Below are 19,862 nucleotides of genomic sequence, written 5' to 3' on the forward strand. Positions count from 1 at the left end.
CAGTTGTGAGAGGTGGGAGGCCCCTGAGAAATGCTGAGAACGCCAGGCACTCCAGCTCTGAGAGTCACCCTAGCTAAACTCAAAGCAGCATTCTTGAGATTTTAGCAAAAGGCTCCGCCCCAAGCCACAAAAAGATCCCAATCCAATCTTTTCAGCTTTATCCTCTAAAACCTTTTGTCAGATGAGATGGCATTTGTGTTTCCCACGAGGAGAAGGTTGGGGAAGAAAATGAAGATAGCTTACATACAGATTTTGGATGACCAGCTAATCTTACCCCTTCCTAGATAAGTGAAAACAGATAAAATGTTTCTGGGCGGGTTTACCACCTGTTTCACTACAATGGCCAGTCTGTGTGAAGAGGCTATAATGAAGAAAACATTCTCCTTGCAGGGAGAAGCGAGAAACAAATGGGTCTTCCTACACATCACTCTGCCAAATGTAGCCTCTCTCAATCTATATAAGTTCACCTTGAAATAAATATTAAGTACTGCCGTCATCATTGTTTTAAACAGAGCTTCTTTCATTTCTTCTAATAGTAAGTGACTGATTCTATCAGCAAGGGAGCAAAAGGGTGAGAAAGGAAGCTTCCTGCTTGCTGAGTTTTCTGGCTATTTTCATTCAGGTTATTTTCATCTGCCAGATCTTTTTTTTTTTTTTTTTTGAGACAAATTCTCACTCTGTTGCCCAGGCTGGAGTACAGTGGCATGATCTCAGCTCACTGCAACCTCCACCTCCGGGTTCAAGCGATTCTCCTGGCTCAGCCTCCTGAGTAGCTGAGACTACAGGCATGTGCCACCATGCCTGGCTAGTTTTTTTTAAATTTTTTAATTTTTAGTAGAGACAGGGTTTCACCATGTTGGCCAGACTGGTCTTGAACTTCTGACCTCCGGTGATCTGCCTGCCTCAGCCTCCCAAAGTGCTGGTTTGATTACAGGTGTGAGCCACCACATCTGGTCATTTGCCAGATCTTATTCTTTGAAACTATACAAGCAATTTTTAAAAAATTACAGTAAGATTCCCTAATTACATATTTTAGAGAGGTTTAAGGCAATGATTCTCTGATGAGGTTTAACTCTTTCATCTGGGTTGCACTCATAAGGTAGGTAAAGGAAAGAAAAAGTGTACTGTTGAGAGTTGATCCATAAAGCAGATGGGGAAATATGAAAAGGTAGCAGAGACTGGGTGCGGTGGCTCACACCTGTAATCCCAGCACTTTAGGAGGCCGAGGGGGGTCTTCTCGAGGTCTGGAGTTTGAGACCAGCCTGGCCAACATGGCGAAACCTTGTCTCTACTAAAAATACAAAAATTAGCCGGGTGTGGTGGCGCACACCTGTAATCCCAGCTACTTAGGAGGCTGTACTCCAGCCTGCACAACAGGAGCGAGACTCTATCTCAAAAAGAAAAAAAAAAGAAAAGGCAGCAGACCCTAAGTGAACAAGGTGCTCATGGAATGAAGAGGGTGACAGCACACAACAATCCCACCCGTTCCCCTGAACAAGACAAGGAACACCAAAGTCACTGCATGTACATCCCAGTTTTGTGGCCTGAATATAAACATGACCTGCTCTAAAGGAGAGTGTGCTCTGCAGCACCTCTGAGATCACAGGGGAGAAGAATCAAGAAATGCAGGAGCCACATGGGTAAGCAGAATGCTCTGCTAACAAGTAAGGCAAGGAAAGGCTGCCAGTGGCAGGTGAGGGAAGATGGTGCTTTTGAGCAGCAAATCCAGGCAAATATGATAAATCACGCATCACAATCCATGACATTCATCAAGCTCTACCTCAACAGTGAAGACAGTTTAAAACCATGAGCTAGGGTGAAATAGACTCCAACACTGCCGCAGGGTTTCCCTAGCATGCCACTTGGTGGTTCCCATCACGCTGACATTACAGAAAGGGAGGTAGGGGGTAGCAGAGGCATTACAGAGTTCAGAAAATTATTTGTGAAACAGAGAACTTTTAGATAGCAACTTCAGGACTGATCCAGAAATCCTTCCTCTCCCGCTCCTCATTTATAGAAATTCTTGGGCAAGTTTATGGCATTTTTGGGAAATAATGATCCTGATGGCCCAAAGTGTGGCAGAAGGAGCAATGACTTTCTATACAAATGCTTGTCACACTCAGGCTGCCCAGTAGCTCCAGCCCTTCTGCCTTGTAACTCAATGTCCTTGAATTTATTTTTAAAATGGGAAGGCTAAACAAAGCTCCAAACAGTAGGAACTGATACACATCCTCCTCTTTACTGCACCAAACAATCATTTTCCAGTCTATGAAATTGATGGATGCCAGATACTCAATGCTAGGCTCATGGACATTTTAATAGGGAATATCTCAGTTTGGCCTTGAGAAAGAAGATGCAGCTATATTAAGCTGGAAAGATTAAGAAAGGTAGTCTGCTGAATAAAAATACTTACCTATTTGAGTTTCTAACAGAAACACAAAAGCTGAGAGCAGGTAGGATAAAGGCTGAGTGTTGATGGGGCAAGCTGGTGGTCAAGTTTCACAGGGCCCCCTGAATAACACTGACTTCTGGACGACACATTTGAGATAGCAGAATTTGATGAGATTTCCCCCATGTTTCTCCCTGACATGTTGCTGTTACTTTCAACAGATGCCATCTGTAAGATCCTTTGCCCCAAAATATCTTAGAAGCTTAAGTAAAGGCAAGAACTATTTTGCTTCCTTGCTCAGCATTCAAGAGAAGTATCAAATGCTGTTTAATATCTTACAGCTTTATTGCCACCCTATAGGGCCAACTAGTTTGCCAACCATAAAGCTGTAGGCCATTGGAAAATTTGTGCGGTTTCTATTAAAGACCTGAATTTCTCCATTTGGAAACCATGCTGGATGAGCTGTTGCTCTGCTCATGAAAAGAAATCACTAAATAAGAGCATGATGAGTGTCTCAAAACCCATTGGCAAAACAATAAAACACAGCAGCAGAATAATTGTTGGTAAAACATGGGAACGCTAAATTCCCAAAAATGGCTACCCTAAGAGCCCAACAGTAATTATGTGGTGCTTCCAGAAATTTCTTATTCTAGGAGCTCCATAGAGTTATTTCTGATACTGAGGAAGAACACAGGTCTGACCCAATCCCATCCCTTGAATACGTGCTCCCTGGCACACATTCTAGAATGCCCTGTACCCTCTACCCCCCAAACCCCCCACCTCAAGGGATTGACAGATCTTCCCCAAATGAAAATCAGTAATGAAACAGTTGTCCTTTACCAAAGGGGGCAATCAAGGACCCTCTGCGAATACCAGAATATCATGGATGCTCAAGTCTTTTATATAAAATGGTGTAATATTTGCATATAACCTATGCACATCTCTTGTATACTTTAAATCATCTCTAGATTACTTACAATACCTAACTCGATGCCTACACATCACTTCATTTGTGTGAATTCAATGTAGTATTCAGCATGTGGCAAATTCAACTTGCTTTTTGGAACTTTGTGGGTTTCCCCTCTTCCCCAAATATCAAATGTACCATTAGATGGGGAAAGAGAGACTAGAAAGCACATTCTGCTTTTTGACAAAGGACACTTTTGGGACCCATACGTCATGTAACAAGTAGGCTGAGGTCAGTTAATACAGACTGCTCATAGGGAAAGGACAGCAGCTAAAAACTCCAAGGTGATGTGCCTGATGGCCAATCCGGCTTAAGAGAAACTGCAGTGCACTATCTACCTCTGCGACTTCCATGTCCCAGGAGATGGCCCATTCACCAAGTGATGCAAGGATCCCTATGAGCAGGGCAGCAGGTTCACGAAAAGAGCCGGCCCACCCAGGGTACACCTTTTGTGTTCATTAGCACTGCTCTGGAGAAATGACATCTGGTGTTGGGATCTACACTGTATCGGGGGAAGATATAGGTGATCCATGCGAACACTGTCTGTTCGCAGAAAATATGGTCCATTATTGGAAATTTCATATGGGTCAATCTATATTAAGCTGGAAAAATAATCAGCCAGATGAAAAGGCCAGCCTGCTGTACCCGCTGGAGTTTACAACTGAAAAGCACAAGCTGAAAGAAGGCAGGATAAAGGTTAAGTAGGTGTAAGCCGTGGTCAAGTCCTACAAGGCCCACAGCAGTCTACATAGACCCTCTCTTCAGGCTGATGAAAGAGGGGGCCAGAGATAGCCAAGTGACTCTTGGGAAAACAATGGCAGTTTCGTTATAATTTTAAAAAGTGGTTCCTCTCTTCAATCTACAAAATTAAAAGTAAAATTCTCTCAATTTAAGCTCTTCAAAAGCTTATGATTCAAAATATTCCATATAGGTGCTTTTACCTTCCCTGATCTTATTGGTTAGCTCCGACTGAATAGAGCGGCTCATTCATCTTTACTCCTGTGTAATCAATGTTTAACATCCTTTTTTCATGCAGCTAAATCCTCCTCTACTTCGTATCTGGGGAAAGAAGTGCATACTAATGTCTATGCTATCTGTAAATGCTACCAGAGACTCTTGCTAAAAGGTGATATATCCAGTATATCCTTAGAACCCAAGGAAACCAAAGAAACCTCAGCAGGACATTCCTCAACTGAGCCAGCAGGCTCATCTCGTCTTAAGGATGAAGACATCAGATTCAGCCCCCATGATTCAGGGACCACAGTAAACAAGGATGAATACCTCGGGTCAATGTATCCAAATGAGTACAGATGAAAGAAACCAAACAGTTCCATTGGAAAACCTCGAACACAGCGGCTGGGAAATGTTTGATGGCTTTGTTGTGAGATGGTAACTTTTTTTTCCTCCATTTTTAATTTTCTCCCTTCAAATCCAAACTGCAGCAATAGACACTGACAGCTCTAGCTTTAGACTTGATACATCATCAGGAAATCATTCCGAAAGCTCTAACTAGATAACTAATTTAATACACTTTGCTTCAAGGTTTATTCCTTGGCTTGCTTCCCAGATATAAAGCATCTCTGGGCAATTATTATGCAGATGCCACTGAAAGGACTTTAAATGGCTGCTGCTAATTTAATAGGAGATATGCTGGCATTTACTGGAGATGTGAAAAGGAATGCAAAATGTGCTAAAGAACCAAAGGCATTTGTTTTTAAAAGTGAAATATGTGGAACAACTCTTAAATGTTTTCTTTTGGGTTTCAATATAAACTTTGGCTAGAAAGTTGAATATTAAATCTACTTCCTCCCTGCATTTTGTACACTAATGAATATTCCCGTAGCATACGGCAGGGACAATGGATGAATTTCAAGAAAGCCCATGAGCTCTGATGTCCTCAAAGACACACCAGATCTATATGCTGTCCACATGAGACATTCTAACAGTGCCCACCTTGGGGCTTAGAGATAAAAGATAAATACTGATGTTGTTCATCATGCAATAAACCAGTAACTGAGACCACTTGCTAAAACATCCCTAACAGTAGAAATCCCAAGGATGGAAAAACCTCCAAGAAAAGGACACAAATACCTTTTTGCTATTGATGAGCTTCTTATAATAAGGGTTATAAGCTCTGTTCCACTGAAAATACATGTAATACTAATGGTTTTCTTCCCAGGATATACGATGAAACTCTAGAATCTACAAAGATCAGCAGGTTATACTCCTTCACTGAGTCTTCAGACCTTGAAGCAGCAGACAGAGGGGAAGCCCTCCATCCCCAGATATTCTGAGTCTAACTACAGAGTACAGCCACCACAACACCTGGCCAGGTTGAAAAGAGGATTCGTATTCCAAAGAACTTAATGGGGAATATGCAACCTGTTGGCATGTGGTGATGGGATGTCACAAAGGTCTACTTTTTCTGGTTGATTTGATGCCACTCCTTCATCTTTTTAGCTCGGGGGGACAAAAGCAGCAATGAAGAAAGGCATATGGAACTCTCACAGCAGTCAACTCTAAGAAAAAAACCCCTGCAATTAAATTTTCCTTTCTACTACATGTAGTTTTCCTTGACAACCTTTTTTCCTTTTTTTTGGAGGCAGGGTCTCTCTGTAGCCCAGGCTGGACTGCAGTGGCAAGATCATGGCTCACTGCAGTCTCAAATTCTTTGAATGAGGTGATCCCCCGGCCTCAGCCTCCTGAGCAGCTGGGACTACAAGGGCAAACCACCACGCCTGGCTAATTTTTGTACTTTTTGTAGAGACGGGGTTTCATCATGTTGCTCAGGCTGGTCTTGAACTCCTTAGCTCAAGCAATCTGCCCGCCTTGGCCTTTCAAAGTGCTGGGATTTACAGGTGTGAACCACCGTGCCTAGTTGACTACAGTTTTTAAATTGCAGGTTTGTTCTTTGCACTGATCACTGTGGGCGTTCCATATGCCTTCCTCCACTGCTGCCTTTTCCCCGAGCTGAAAAGACAAGGAAGATGTGGCATCAAATCAACCAGGAAGAGCACGCCCTCTGACTTCCTATCACCACGTAACAACATATCAAATTGTACTCAAGAAAAAGGTGCATATCAAAGTTGTACTCAAGAAAAAGTAGACATAGAATGATAAATCCCCCAAAATGCAGTAAGAGGAAAAATGTACAAAACATGATTTATTGTGTACCAACCTTGGAAATTCAGAAGGACACTGACCAATGAAGCCACAGGAAGAAACTAAGAACTGGGCTTCCAAGTGAAGATAACTGACCAGACAGTGGATTTTATGAAGAAAAGGAAAGCAGCACAGGGTTTTGCCAATGACAATTCTACAATTCTACCATCGTTCATCAAGTGGCCCCAAGTTTGGACTATGGGGTCCTGAGTAGGATTAATTCTGATCTTGCAGGCCAAAGCCTGAAGATGATACCAGCACAGTGGGGGTCAAATTTGATGTGTTTCCTGGCCAGGACCCCTGTTACGTAGCTAAATGCCATATAGTTCCCATAAATCAGCTTCCCCATCTGTTTCCTTGATGACCTTTCCAATGACTTAGTGACCTCAACTTTCGGGTCTCTGTCCAGCACACACATCTCATGTAAATAAAAAACAATGATCATCAAGGCCCTGCCTGAACAACACAATCCTCAAAGGCCCTGCCCAACTCCTTTCACTTTCTAGGTCTGCTATTCTCTCTCAATCAGGATAGAGTCTTAACTGCACAGATGGCCTGGTCCAGAGCCTCAATGCCACCAGACAGGGTCCTACTGAGCAAACGGGAGAGGTAGCAACAAATACCCAGGGTACAGTCCCCAGCAGGGAAACACAAACTCCAGAGCCCAGAATAAGGGGTGGTCAAGCAAAGTGCAACACAGAGCTTCTCTTTCGGCCCCAAAGATGGCAGTTACTGCACTGTAAAGGCAGCACTGTCTTTAGCTGTTCTGTCTTTAACTCAAGCTTGGGGGGAAGTTGGTGGGGGAGGTGTTGGGGAGAGGAGATTACTGAGGATGAGGGGCAGAAATGAGGAAGAGAGGAAACTGTCTATCAAGGCTCATGAGTCCCAAAATATAAGAGAATCGTGCTTGTTCCTTCAGACCCTTTTCTTTATATTTCAGGATGAATTATTTTTCTTACCATCTTTGCTTTGGATATAAGTAATGAATGATGAATGAATTAAGCTGATGAATTTCAGGGCTGGTTACAAATCCGGCTGCAACTTCACAAGAGATGTGCTCCCTCCTGCCTCTGTCCCCAAAATGATCCAGCAGGCAACCTTACCTACTGACATATATATGCAGATCAGTCAAAATGTGGTTCGAATGAAAAGTACTATATTATTAAGAAAACTGCATTATAATAATTCACAAAAGTTATTCCAAAGGGGAAAAAAATAAATTATCTCATATAAAATAATACACGGCATGTGTGAATAATCTTGGCTATTATCTTCAGAGAGCCTGCTTGCTGCCAGCCACCTGCACCCCCGCGGGGGGAGCAGATGTTGTCTGGAGGTGACTCTCCTGCACGATCCAGCTGGGTCCCTCCTCCAGGAGCTGGACTGGGGGGATTAAATGAGTCTGGAGTTTTGGAGGAACTGGATGAGGACTTGGTAGACAAACTTGTACTGAGCGATGGTCTGGATCATGAACATCCTCTGCTCCCTGAGGAGCCTCAGCATCATGGGCACTTCCACCTTCTGCAAGAAAAGAGAGAAAGCACAAGGTCCTGAGACAGGAGGCTTCCCTTAGAGCATTCCTCATTCCCTCATTCAGGAAGCACTCACCCACTGCCCATGCCCAGGTATAAGAGAAAGCAAGGGACTCTGCCCCGGCTGGGTTTTACGTGTCAAACAGTTTATACCAGCAACTGGAGAACCTGGTCATCATGTGTCACTGGTGGAATATTTTATTTTTATTTAATTTCAAATTTTCTGAGAGGGTCTTGCTGTGTCACCCAGGCTGGAATGCAGTGGCACAGTCATAGTTCACTGCAGCCTTCAACTCCTGGGCTCAAGCAGTCCTCCTACCTGAGTCTCCCAAAGTGCTGGGGTTACAGGCGTGGGCCACCACACCTGTCCTGGTGTATTATTTTAAATACAGACTAGTCTGCTGGATAAAACATAAAGGCTGGAGTGAGACCTGACTGGTACTCTCAACTCCACCACAACCCAATGACAGGATTTAAGACATCTCAGGGTCTTAGTTTCCTCATCTGTAAAATCAGGATAATAATGCTTTCCTCTAACAGCAGTGTGGCCTTGCCCTAGTTAGTGACATTTCCTCAGCAATAACATGGGGTATGAAATAACATCTGCCTCATGGGATCAAATGATGAAACACATATCAAGCACTTAGTGCACAGTGAGTGCTTAATAAATATTACTCATTATTCCTTTTTTTTTTTTTGAGACAGAGTTTCACTCTTGTTGCCCAGGCTGGAGGTTAGTGGTATGATCTCGGCTCACTGCAACCTCTGCCTCCCAGGTTCAAGAGAGTCTCCTGCCTCAGCCCCCAGAGTAGCTGGGATTACAGGTGTGCACCACCACGCCTGGCTAATTTTTTGTAATTTTAGTAGAGACAGGGTTTCATCATGTTGGCCAGGGTGGTCCTGAACTCCTGACCTCTGGTGATCCACCTGCTTTGGCCTCCCAAAGTGCTGGGATTACAGGCGTGAGCCACCGCGCCTGGCTTCATTATTCCTTTATTAACATTAATAAATGTTGCTAATGCAATTATAATCTCACAGGACTGTGGTCATGATCAAGTGAGATAATTTAAGTGTGAACCTTTAAAATGTCAAAGCACCATTTCTGAACACCAGTCCTACTTGGAGTAAAAGCCTTTAACTGAGAACTTTTTTTTTTTTTTTTTTTTTTTTGAGACGGAGTCTCCCTCTGTTGCCCAGGCTGGAATGCAGTGGCTTGATCTCTGCTCACTGCAACCTCTGCCTCCCAGGTTCAAGCGATTCTCCTGCCTCAGCCTTCTGAGTTGCTGGGATTACAGGCACGCGCCACCACGCCGGGCTAATTTTTTTTTTTTAATTATTTTTAGTAGAGATGAGGTTTCAGCATGTTGGTCAGGCTGGTCTCAAACTCCTGACCTCATGATCCGCCCACCTCGGCCTCCCAAAGTGCTGGGATTACAGGCACGAGCCACGGTGCCTGGCCGAGAACACCTTTTTTGAGACAGGGTCTTGATCTGTCGCCCAGGCTAGAGTGCAGTGGTGCAATCGTAACTCATTGCAACATCAACCTCCTAGGCTCAAGCAATCCTCCCACTTCAGCCTCCTGAGTAGCTGGAACTATAGATGTGGCACACCACACCTGGCTAATTTTTAAAATTTTGTGTAGAAACGAGGTCTCACTGTGTTGCCCAGGCTGGTCTCAAACTCCTGAGCTCAAGCAATCCTCCAGCTTTGGCCTCTAAAAGTCTTAGCATTATGGGTATGAGCCACTGTGCCTGGCCCTGAGTCTTAAATGAGAACATTTTGAGTATTAAATGAGATTGCCTATGTGTGAATTATTTGATAGTATATACAATGATATATATTATCATTAATGAAAGGAAATTAATACAGTGTCATGGATACTTGAGCAGACCAGAGGCCATCACAGTGTCCTCTCCCCTCACCTTCACCACGTCCATCCTCCTGGACCAGCCAGGACACATACGGCTGGAGCACCCCCGAGCTGTGGAGGCCATGGTGGCCTCAGCACACTCACTGTGCTCTGGGAGCTCTTAACCCCGGGCAAATGATGGCACCCAGGAAGTTTTCAAGGGCTAAGCAAGTGTTTAAAAGAAAATAATAAAAACTCAGCTGTATGCTTGACTTTGTAACCTTTGAACCTTGAAAAATAATTTCAGCTATTTCCAAACTGTGTATAGTTATGACATGACACGTGCCATCAGTCACTCTTGTTCAACACCAACTAAGGAATGCACATCACAAACTTGTGACGTAGCCTGGGCTAGAGTGCAGTGGTGTAATCACAGTGGTGCAAACGGACAAAGTCAAGTCCCTGCCTAGTAAGAAAAGAAAAAAAAGGCATGTGAATCTTCGAACTATGAATCAAAATACAGAATCTAGGTTATAAGCTTCTGATGGTAACAAGTAGGTCTCTGCCTAAATTATATTGCAAAGTGACCAGTATCATGAGATGTGATCTAGAGCCACCTAATAATGAACTTAATTTCATGTTTGATGAGGATTACTCTGTGGTTGGGCACTGAAGTTAAAAGAATAGAGAGAATAAGGCTGTTCCGCTCCCCTGCCCAGCAAAGGTTTTAGTCGGGAGGCAGGATCACACTGGTGTTCAGAGCACAGGCTCTAAGTAAGGCTTCATCTGCTGAATCTCAGCTCTACCACTTCTTGGCTGTGGGAAGCGGGCACATTACTTCATTTACCTATGACTCAGTTTCTCTTCTGTTATGTAAGGATACTGACATGGTCTTGGCTCTGTGTCTCCACCCAAATCTCATGTGGAATGGTAATCTCCAGTTTTGGGGGAGGGACCTGGTGGGAGGTGACTGGAACATGGGGGCAGATTTCCCTCTTGCTGTTCTTGTGACAGGGAATTCTCATGAGATCTGGTTGTTTAAAAGTATGTTTTAACTTCCCCCTTTGCTCTCTCTCTTCTGCTATCATGTGAAGACATGCTTACTTCCCCTTCACCTTTCCACTATGATTGTAAGTTTCCTGAGGCCTCCCGGCCATGCTTCCTGTACAGCCTGCAGAATTGTGAGTCAACTAAACCTCTTTCCTTCATAAATGACCCAGTCTCAGGTAGTTCTTTATAGCAGTGTGAGCATGGACTAATACAGGTACTAACAGGACTTGGTGCACAGTGTCACTGCAAAGGCTACTTGTGTTAATACTATAAGGCTTTAGAATAGTGCGTATACATGGCAAACACTAGACACAAGCTAGCTGTTAAGATATTATTTTCAATGTTGTCACCATCACCACCTCCTCCACCACCACATCCTCCTCCTCCTCCTCTACCATCATCCCCATCTCAATTACCTGTAGGACCGAGCCTAAATGACAGTATATTGTCTGATATGGAGAAGTCTGGGGACATGACAGAGAAAGTTCTCCTGGTCTTCAATGAAAGGGTCCCAGCTGGCTTAAAGATTCATTCACTCCCACAGGCTCTGCTCTTAACTGTCCCCAAGCCAAGGAAGCACAAAGCAGTTGACACTTGCTCAGTCTTGTCTAGAAGACATTTTCTCCTCCTCACTTTATGAAGGAGGTATAACTTATTCAGAAAAGCAGCAAGATCAAGACATCTGCCCTTTTGGCTACTGAGATCCTAAGTTTTTGTAATTAGCTGTAGCTGGAACAGACAGCTACATCCAGAGGACTGAGAGAGTGTACTGCAGACCATAAAACGAATGCTTTCTGAAAAACTCTATGCACCTTAAAATGTCTCAGCTAACACTCAGTGACCAAAAGCACTGGGCCACAGGGAGGCTTCCCAGAGCAGCCTGGGACAGTTGTCCCCACTCCCCACCGCACAGCTACCAACCTCATTGTAAGTGTCTGCGTTTCATTGTTTCTGCTCAACTTTTCTGTGTTTAGAATAAGACTGAGAGGGACAAGTCCAGGAAAAAGAAAGGTCGTTTCACTGACAGAATTAAAACTGCAAGAATTACAGACTGAAATATAAAGTATGTTAAATCCAGAAGCTGTGGAAAGAAGGCAGGAGAGTTTGGACAGGAGAAAAATGGGACCCACAATTTAATATATATTTGTTAAAATCTTTGCTTGAAAAACAAACAAACTAAACATGGTCTACTCTTCTCCTGAAATAGGGGCTTGGATCTTACTAGCCAGGCCTGAAACAGTATCAGAACAAAAGTAGAGCATTTTTTCCCCCAACCATCTACCAATAGCAACCATGGGAAATAGGACAGATAAGACTGGCTATATTTGTGCTAGGGGAAGTGAAGTGAAGAATATGAGTCATCTTGCTATCTTTGAATATCAATGGGAACAGAAGTTCTTTTTGGATTGACCACGTCCCAGCAAAGAATGTTCTGGCATGCAGTTGGGCACTGAGGAAATCCGCTATGTTTGGACACACCATAGAGCATTTAACCATTCTGAGCCTTCACCAAGTCCACAGGAGGCCACAATGGCCGAATCCCTCACTCCAAACCGTTCTGGCTTTGATATGCCTTGTCTGTGCTCTGCTGGTCCAATAACATCTGGTGTTCAGTGAGCCCCCATGTCATAGCCTCACTGAGGCTCAGCCTTTGACGGGTCTCCAAAGAGCTCAGAATAGTTTTTAATGTCAGACAAGACAGAATGGCTTCTTGAGCTGAAAAGGGGAAGTGGGGAGCAGAGCACAGGGAACGGGGAAAGAAGGGGAGTGGCCAGGCTCACAGCTGTAATCCCATCAACTCGGGAGACCGAGGTGGGAGGATTGCTTGAGCCCAGGAGTTTGAGACCAGCTTGGGCAACACAGCAAAATCCTTTCTCAAAAAAAAAAGAAAAAAAAAGAAAACAAGCGGGGAATTTGGTGACAAAAGTGATATGAAGGGAAGGAAAGGACAATTAGGTGGGGGAGGTGATGATGAGGCCCTCAAGCCATGCACACACTGATTCTACCTCATCTTATTTTGTCTTCCTAGCAATGGATGGATTGAGACTCCGTGGGCAGGTTACTCATTGTTCTAGAAATTTCTAGAGACCTCTAGTAGTGAGAGGAATAGAGAGGCGAACAATAAAAAAATCCTATGTGGACAAAATGGTACAAACTCAGAGGGCAATGACATTTCTGTTATGTAGTCTCAACTGATTCCATGATGAGCATTTCGCTCAAGCTTTGTTTTATGTTTTTCTAACATTAGGCTACAGTTCGGATTGCCCCTTTTCCAATTTTTAGCGGCACAAACATTCATTCCCATGGACAGACTAGAAGATTCTCAAAATTATCATTTCACAGGCAGAAAGTTTAATGTCTAAGTTTAGCATTTGTTGTTTTCCTGGAAGACTCAATATGACAAACTTCATATTTAATCTGATTTTCAAACGATTCATGCTATTGAATAAATAGTATATTATCATATAAATTCCTCCACAGAATTGCAACAAATCATTCTATAATTTAAGAACTACCAAACCACAAGTTTCCTTTACTTTTTCAAGCCATATAATTTGAAAACTGAGTAAGAACCAAATCTTATACAGCGTTTGGAGGCAGAGTGAAGACAGGAAATAACTCCGGACTCAGACACAGAAGGCCTTGCTTCTGGCTTCAGTACCACTGCGTAAGAGCCACACGGCACTAGACGAATCACATAATTACTTCCGGGCCTCAGTTTCCTCTTCTGTGAAACAGGAGGAGTGACATGTGCATGGCTCCTCTACTTGGCTGGTATGGCAGGCAAAAGCCCTTAAAAATTCTAATGTCCCAGGTAGCTAGAAGGTAGAAGAACTATTCCTTAGCTTTTGACTGCTGTTTGTCTCACCTACACAAAATTCAAAGTCTCTCAGTGTAACTCCGTAATCCTACAGCAGCAAAGGGATGCCATGTACCTTGTGTGCACAGGCTCAGCAGCACCCCACTTCTGCAGGAAGAAGGGGTAGGGCGATCAGCCGATGCAAAGACGGGGATGTTTGCATGCTCTAAGTATCTCCTCTGCTCCGCTACACCACACAACTACCAGACTAGATAAGCAAACAATCCCCCAAACCTCACTCTGAAGAATGAAAAACATTTTCCAAGTAGACACATCTTCACCTAGGATTTATGCCAGAACACATCCTAGAAATGCAAGACGCATCTAAACTATATGGGGTCAAATAACTCACCATGGAAAATTATCCACAATGAAACCAGGCTATCTGCAAAATGCCAAAGACTTCTGGAAGTAGATGCCGACTAAGATCACATTTTCTAAGTGTTTTCTATTGCACGCCCTCATTTCTCCTCTTTTATCTGGATATCTACACGGAGCAGTGGGAGGGCAAAAAGATAAGGAGGACTGTAAATGTCAGAGTCAAACTAGGAACCAGGAGCCTGGAAAACTCTGGTCGGGAGAGAGGAAATTAACCACTGAAAAGGCAAGGGCGCGGGCAAAGGTTTGGCAAGGGTGTAGACTTGTCCCCAAGGTGGAGTATCCGGAGAGAAGCCCAGAATGACTCACTTCGTTATGCTCCAAGCAGTAGATCATCAGCTCAGAAAGAATGAGCACGCCGGTCCTTCCCACCCCAGCACTACAGTGGACCACGATGGGTGGGTGCCGGTTCTTGGTGCCTTCCAGCATGCTGTTGGTATGGCGACGGACCGACTGGATCTCCTCCAAGTAGGCTGCAGGACAAAACGCAAATTCTGTCACCAAAGTCCTCCATGGCTTTGCATATAAGTTGGGGAGGGGGGAGCGGAAGAGAACTGATGGTGAATGTGTGTGTGTGTTTTTTTTTAAGTGACAATAATTTACAGTTCTTACAAGATACTAATTATTTGGCTGGTACCCAATGTACAGTCCTGGATCCAGAAAGGACCAGCTGGGAGTCAATTAGTTCATGGGAGAATTTGTTCTTTAAATTAAATAGTTCTTTTTTAAAAATTAAATTCTGTTTTCCCCTCTGCAAATCCCTAAGTCCCCCAAGCAGATGATTCTAGACATTACTTACAGCAATTCCTGCTATTAACAGACTGGGATCAGAACAACTGCTAAGTCCCCTTGAAACGCCCGCCTGTCAGAGCCAATTTCTGGTAGGGAGAGAGCATCCATCTGCCCCTTCTTCCTTCCCCTCACTGATGAGTGAATGTCAACTGAGGCTTGACTTCATTTTTGGATGTTAAAGTAGACTTTGGGGAGTCTGCTTTTCAGCATGGATTCCACGGGGCTATGTGAGTAGCCCAAGATGAACCCCCTTTCTGGAGGCAATATGTGTGTGAGGTGGAGGGGGTCATGATGCCCCCCATGCCTTCTAGCATCTGCTTGGCTCAGCAGGGTTGTACAGGGAGGGCTGTGTTCATGACTCCAACTGGGCACAAAAGAAAAATCACAGGATTCCAAGCCTTAATGACTTTTTTCACAACCATGACAAAAGAGAAAAGTATAGAAATGTAATCCTCAGACACTCCAAAAACCCCCAAAATTTAATTAATAATTTAGATTTTGTAGTAGCTCAGGAGAGAAACAGATTTAAAGGTTCTTGATACTCAGTGAACCTCATCCCAAAGCAAAAGTGTAAACCAGACTATAGGGGAAATGTTTACATTGTTGAAGAGAAAAAAGTAGGTTTGAACCATTCAAATAATTTCAAAGCACCTGTTTACAGACATATATAAATAACCCACACTTTCCTTTATAATCTTACCTAATTACAAAATAATCTGAAGTAGTTTACCAAAAAAGTAAACTATTATTATCACTACTACTACTACTAGGATGATGATGACTAGTAATAGTTATTAGTACTAGTCAGAGCAGTACTAGTAGTAGTAGTAATGTACCAAGAGATAGGACAAAACAAAAAAGAAGGGCCGGGCGCGGTGGCTCGTTCCTGTAATCCCAGCACTTTAGGACGCTGAGGCAGGCGGATCACCTGAGGTCAGGAGTTCAGGACCAGCCTCACCAAGATGATGAACTCCTGTCTCTACTAAAAATACAAAAATTAGCCAGACATGGTGGCATGCGCCTGTAATCTCAGCTAGTACTCCTAGCTACTCGGAAGGCTGAGACAGGAGAATTGCTTAAAACTGGGAGGCGGAGGTTGCAGTGAGCCGAGATCCCACCATTGCACCCCAGCCTGGGCAACAAGAGCAAAACTCCGTCTCAATTTAAAAAAAAAAAAAAAAAAAAAAGGAGATGGTGAGATGAATAGAGGGAGTAGTTACTATTAGGTACCAATACAAGCTAGATATTGTGTGTGGAATCTTCTTTACACTTTTTCTGCGAGGGGGAAAAGACGTTAGGCAACTGAGTATTCTGTCTGACCAAAGGCAATATTTACATACAAGAGACAAAGCTTTACTTGAGCTAAATTTAAGAAGAAAAATAAAAGGAAAGTTGGGTAATACAGTAGATGCCACTTTCAAATAGAGCTTTTCATGTAATGGAGAGGTGGATTTAAAGGATGTTTCCTCTATCAGTCATATTACTAAAGTTCCTTACGCCGTAACTCAGTAAAGACTTCTGGAGGGCAGTAAACAATTTGGCTTAGGTACTCTGCATCCAGGTAACCTAATTTAAACATGGGCAAAAAAATCTTTTAAAACCTAGGAGAAACAGATTCAACATTTCTAATGCCCTGCACAGAATACGTGTATTGAGTTTCCTAAAAGCATAATACATACATTTACATTCTTTAAAACTACTATGTATTTTTTGGTAATTTAGACGGGCTTTCCTTAATTGGTTCTGATTTAAAAGGCTATTCTTTAAAGTGCTTTATAAGCTCACTCTTTCATCAGAGCTGTTAGCCAATCAACAAACTGATCTACTTATATTATTTCCCTTTTCTGCTTCTTGGAGAAAATTTTAATCAGTCAGTTAGCACGTGATCAGCTGAAAGAAATAAGATGAGCACTGCTGGGAGGAAGGGAAGTTCTGCAAAGGTCACTGCCCTTATTTCAAGCTACAGATAACAAGCCATTTGACCTCAGGCAAATCACGAATCCTCTCTGGATCTTACTCTAGATCCTCTGACTCCAATCATCTTTCTACTCTCTGCTTTCAGTGCCAAACCCCTCAAGTACCATCGTCACTTTCACGGAAATGAAATGCTTGTATTGCTGGATAAGTACACTTCAGAATATTTACTGGAACTTGTAAATCAGTATTTTTAGGTCTTGAGAACCTGTTCTCTCTCTCTCATTCCCTTTTTCTCCCATTCTAAATGAATACCAAAATAAAATCAAGGTTTTGACATTATCCAACATCTGGATGATGGTCCCTTTGTGGTGGTCACAGGTCTTCCACTAGCTACAGAGTCAACAACAGAGCAGGCACAAGGCTACAGGGAGCATCTGGGGCTCCTTTCTAGTTGGATGAGTAAGGAATGGGGTTTCCCGACAAGCACAGGACAGTTAGGCAAGCATGTGGAAAGAGGGAGAGCTGCAGCCACCACTGAAAAGCAGAGGAGGGTATCAGATCTCATCTTTGGATGATGATGACTGGCCTGTCTTTCCCATTAGGCTCTGAGTACCTTGAAAGTGAAGACTGAACTCTGTCATCTCTGCATTCTCAGAGCCCGATCCAGTGCCTGGCATGTAGTGGGTACATGGCCAATTTGGGGCCGTTCAAATAAAAATACTGCACATAATCTGGTGAATTAGTTTCTAATATAACCACATTCTAAAAATACACATACACAGAAATTAATTAATTAGCCATTGAGCAAATTTCAGTTTCGAAAGCTACAAGAGGGTTTCAATACTTCTTAGTGTCTTCATAAAAATATGAGAAAGTATGAGAAAGTACTGAGATTTACGACTGTAGGGAAATATAGGGCTTGTGAGATGCAAACCTTCATGAAAAAAATTTTAATGTTATTCATTTATTTATATCTTTATTTATTTATTTATTTATTTATGAGATGGAGTTTCGCTCTTGTTGCCCAGACTGGAGTGCAATGATGCAATCTCGGTTCACTGCAACCTCCGCCTCCCAGGTTCAAGCGATTTTCCTGCCTCAGCCTCCCCAGTAGCTGGGATTACAGACATGCGCCACCACATCTGGTTAATTTTGTATTTTTAGTAGAGATGGGGTTTCACCCTGTTGGCCACACTGGTCTCAAACTCCTCACCTCAGGTGATCCACCCACCTCGGCCTCCCAAATTGCTGGGATTACAGGTGTGAGCCACCATGCCTGGCCTATTTTTAAATTTTATTTCTCCTTTTTTTTAATGTGCCAAAGTGGACACAACAATTTACCAGTTTAACCATTTTTAAGTACACAGTTCAGTGGCATTAAGCATATTCATAGTTGTGCAACCATCACCATCATCCATGTCCAGTACTTTTTCACTGTCCCAAACAGAAATACTGCACCTATCAAATGGTAATTCCTGGCTAGGCACGGTGGCTCACACCTGTAATCCCTGCAATCTGGGAGGCTGACACGGGCAGATCACTTGAGGCCAGGAGTTCAAGACTAGCCTGGCCAACATGGTGAAACCCCATCTCTACTAAAAATACAAAAATTAGGTAGACGTGGTGGCTGCGCCTGTAGTCCCAGCTACGTGGGAGGCTGAGGCAGGAGAATTGCTTGAACCTGGGAGGCAGAGGCTGCAGTGAGCTGAGATCGTGCCACTGCACTCTAGCCTGGATGACAGAGTGAGACTCCACCTCAAAAAATAAAAAATGTGTAATTCCCGAATCCCCCTTTGCTGCAACCCCGGTAATCTCTCACCTACTTTCTGCCTCTGACCTTGCCTATTCTAGGTACCTCATGTAAGTGGAATCATGCAATTTTCGTCCTTTTGTGACTGAATTATCTCCACTCAGCATCATTCCTCAAGGTTCATCCTTGTTGTAGCATGTGTCAGAATAGTTACCAATTAAATGAGTAGCTAAAGTTCTGAATCAAGGTAGAGCCAATATGTTGATCACAGTCTTAGCTTATGCGTTTGAAAGGCAAACAGAATAAGTGACATGTATTATTCTTCTCTGTTCTACATAATAAGAAAGGAACATATATTTCAATATTATAATACTTTTGCTACTTAAGAGAAAGCATCCTCTTTTTCCATTTCATCTCCAACGGCTGGATTATTGACACAGTAGGTAAAAGTCAGTCAGGTAGCAGACTGGGAAGAAAAACACTTACATAAAAATCCTTGGACGTCCTCTGGACAGCCGTGATCTGGCCAGTCAGTATATTGTAAATGCCACACTGTCCTTTCTTGCCCAGACAAAAGGTGCTTGACTTTCAAGCCTGTGGTTGCATAGCAAACAGAATCTGTTCGAAACTTCGTGGTCACCTTGAACTTGCCATAGGTGGCTGAGCTGTGCTTGGAACCCAGTTTGGGCCAGTATCGGTGGCTTTTGGTTCGTCCACCCTCCTAAATCACATATAAAGCAAAATTGGAAATAGGTCAAGGGAAGCTCTCATCCTTTTAATCCTAAGATGTGAAGACAGAAGAAAATGCAAATAGCTTCTAAATCGCTAGTTCAGTAGCACTCTGCAGTGTCTACACTGTACAGGGTAAATCCTATACATGCTAGTTAAGACCAATAACACAATTTACAATGACAGTTACATCAATGGAAAATTTAAAAGATTCACAACGGAGGTGCAGTGCAATGTTAGAGAGAAGTGCAAGTGCAAAGTCTAGAAGCAGGAACAAGCTTGGTGCATTCAAGAAATGAAGGTCTTCGGGGTGGCTGGAGTGTGACATGTGAGGGGGCAAGTGGTCGGACAGGAAACTGGAAAGGCCTCACAGTCCATGGTGGAAAGTTTGGATTTCACCCCAGGGGCAATGGGAAGTCATTCAAAGGTTTTACACAAGTGGGGAAGGGGTTCCAGCAATCGCTCTAGGTCATGCTACTCCTTTTGG

The 19,862-nt window shown here is 43.3% G+C and overlaps 1 protein-coding gene across 3 annotated transcripts in view; it reads right to left on the reverse strand.

Annotated features, from left to right (window-relative positions):
• Positions 1-4,764: 4,764 nt before the first annotated feature.
• PTPN14 (protein tyrosine phosphatase non-receptor type 14) overlaps positions 4,765-19,862 on the reverse strand; it is a 197,990-nt gene continuing 182,892 nt past the window's right edge. For all 3 annotated transcript variants that reach the window (XM_065541676.2, XM_065541678.2, XM_065541683.2), the window contains 3 exons: positions 19,133-19,367; positions 14,497-14,660; positions 4,765-8,039 (listed from right to left, as the gene is read on the reverse strand). In XM_065541676.2, the coding sequence (XP_065397748.1) occupies positions 7,911-8,039; positions 14,497-14,660; positions 19,133-19,367 (528 nt within the window). In that variant the 3' untranslated portion in view covers positions 4,765-7,910. The remainder of the gene's footprint in view (positions 8,040-14,496; positions 14,661-19,132; positions 19,368-19,862) is intronic.

This window comes from Macaca fascicularis, chromosome 1 (assembly GCF_037993035.2).
Source record: "Macaca fascicularis isolate 582-1 chromosome 1, T2T-MFA8v1.1".
NCBI lineage: Eukaryota > Metazoa > Chordata > Mammalia > Primates > Cercopithecidae > Macaca > Macaca fascicularis.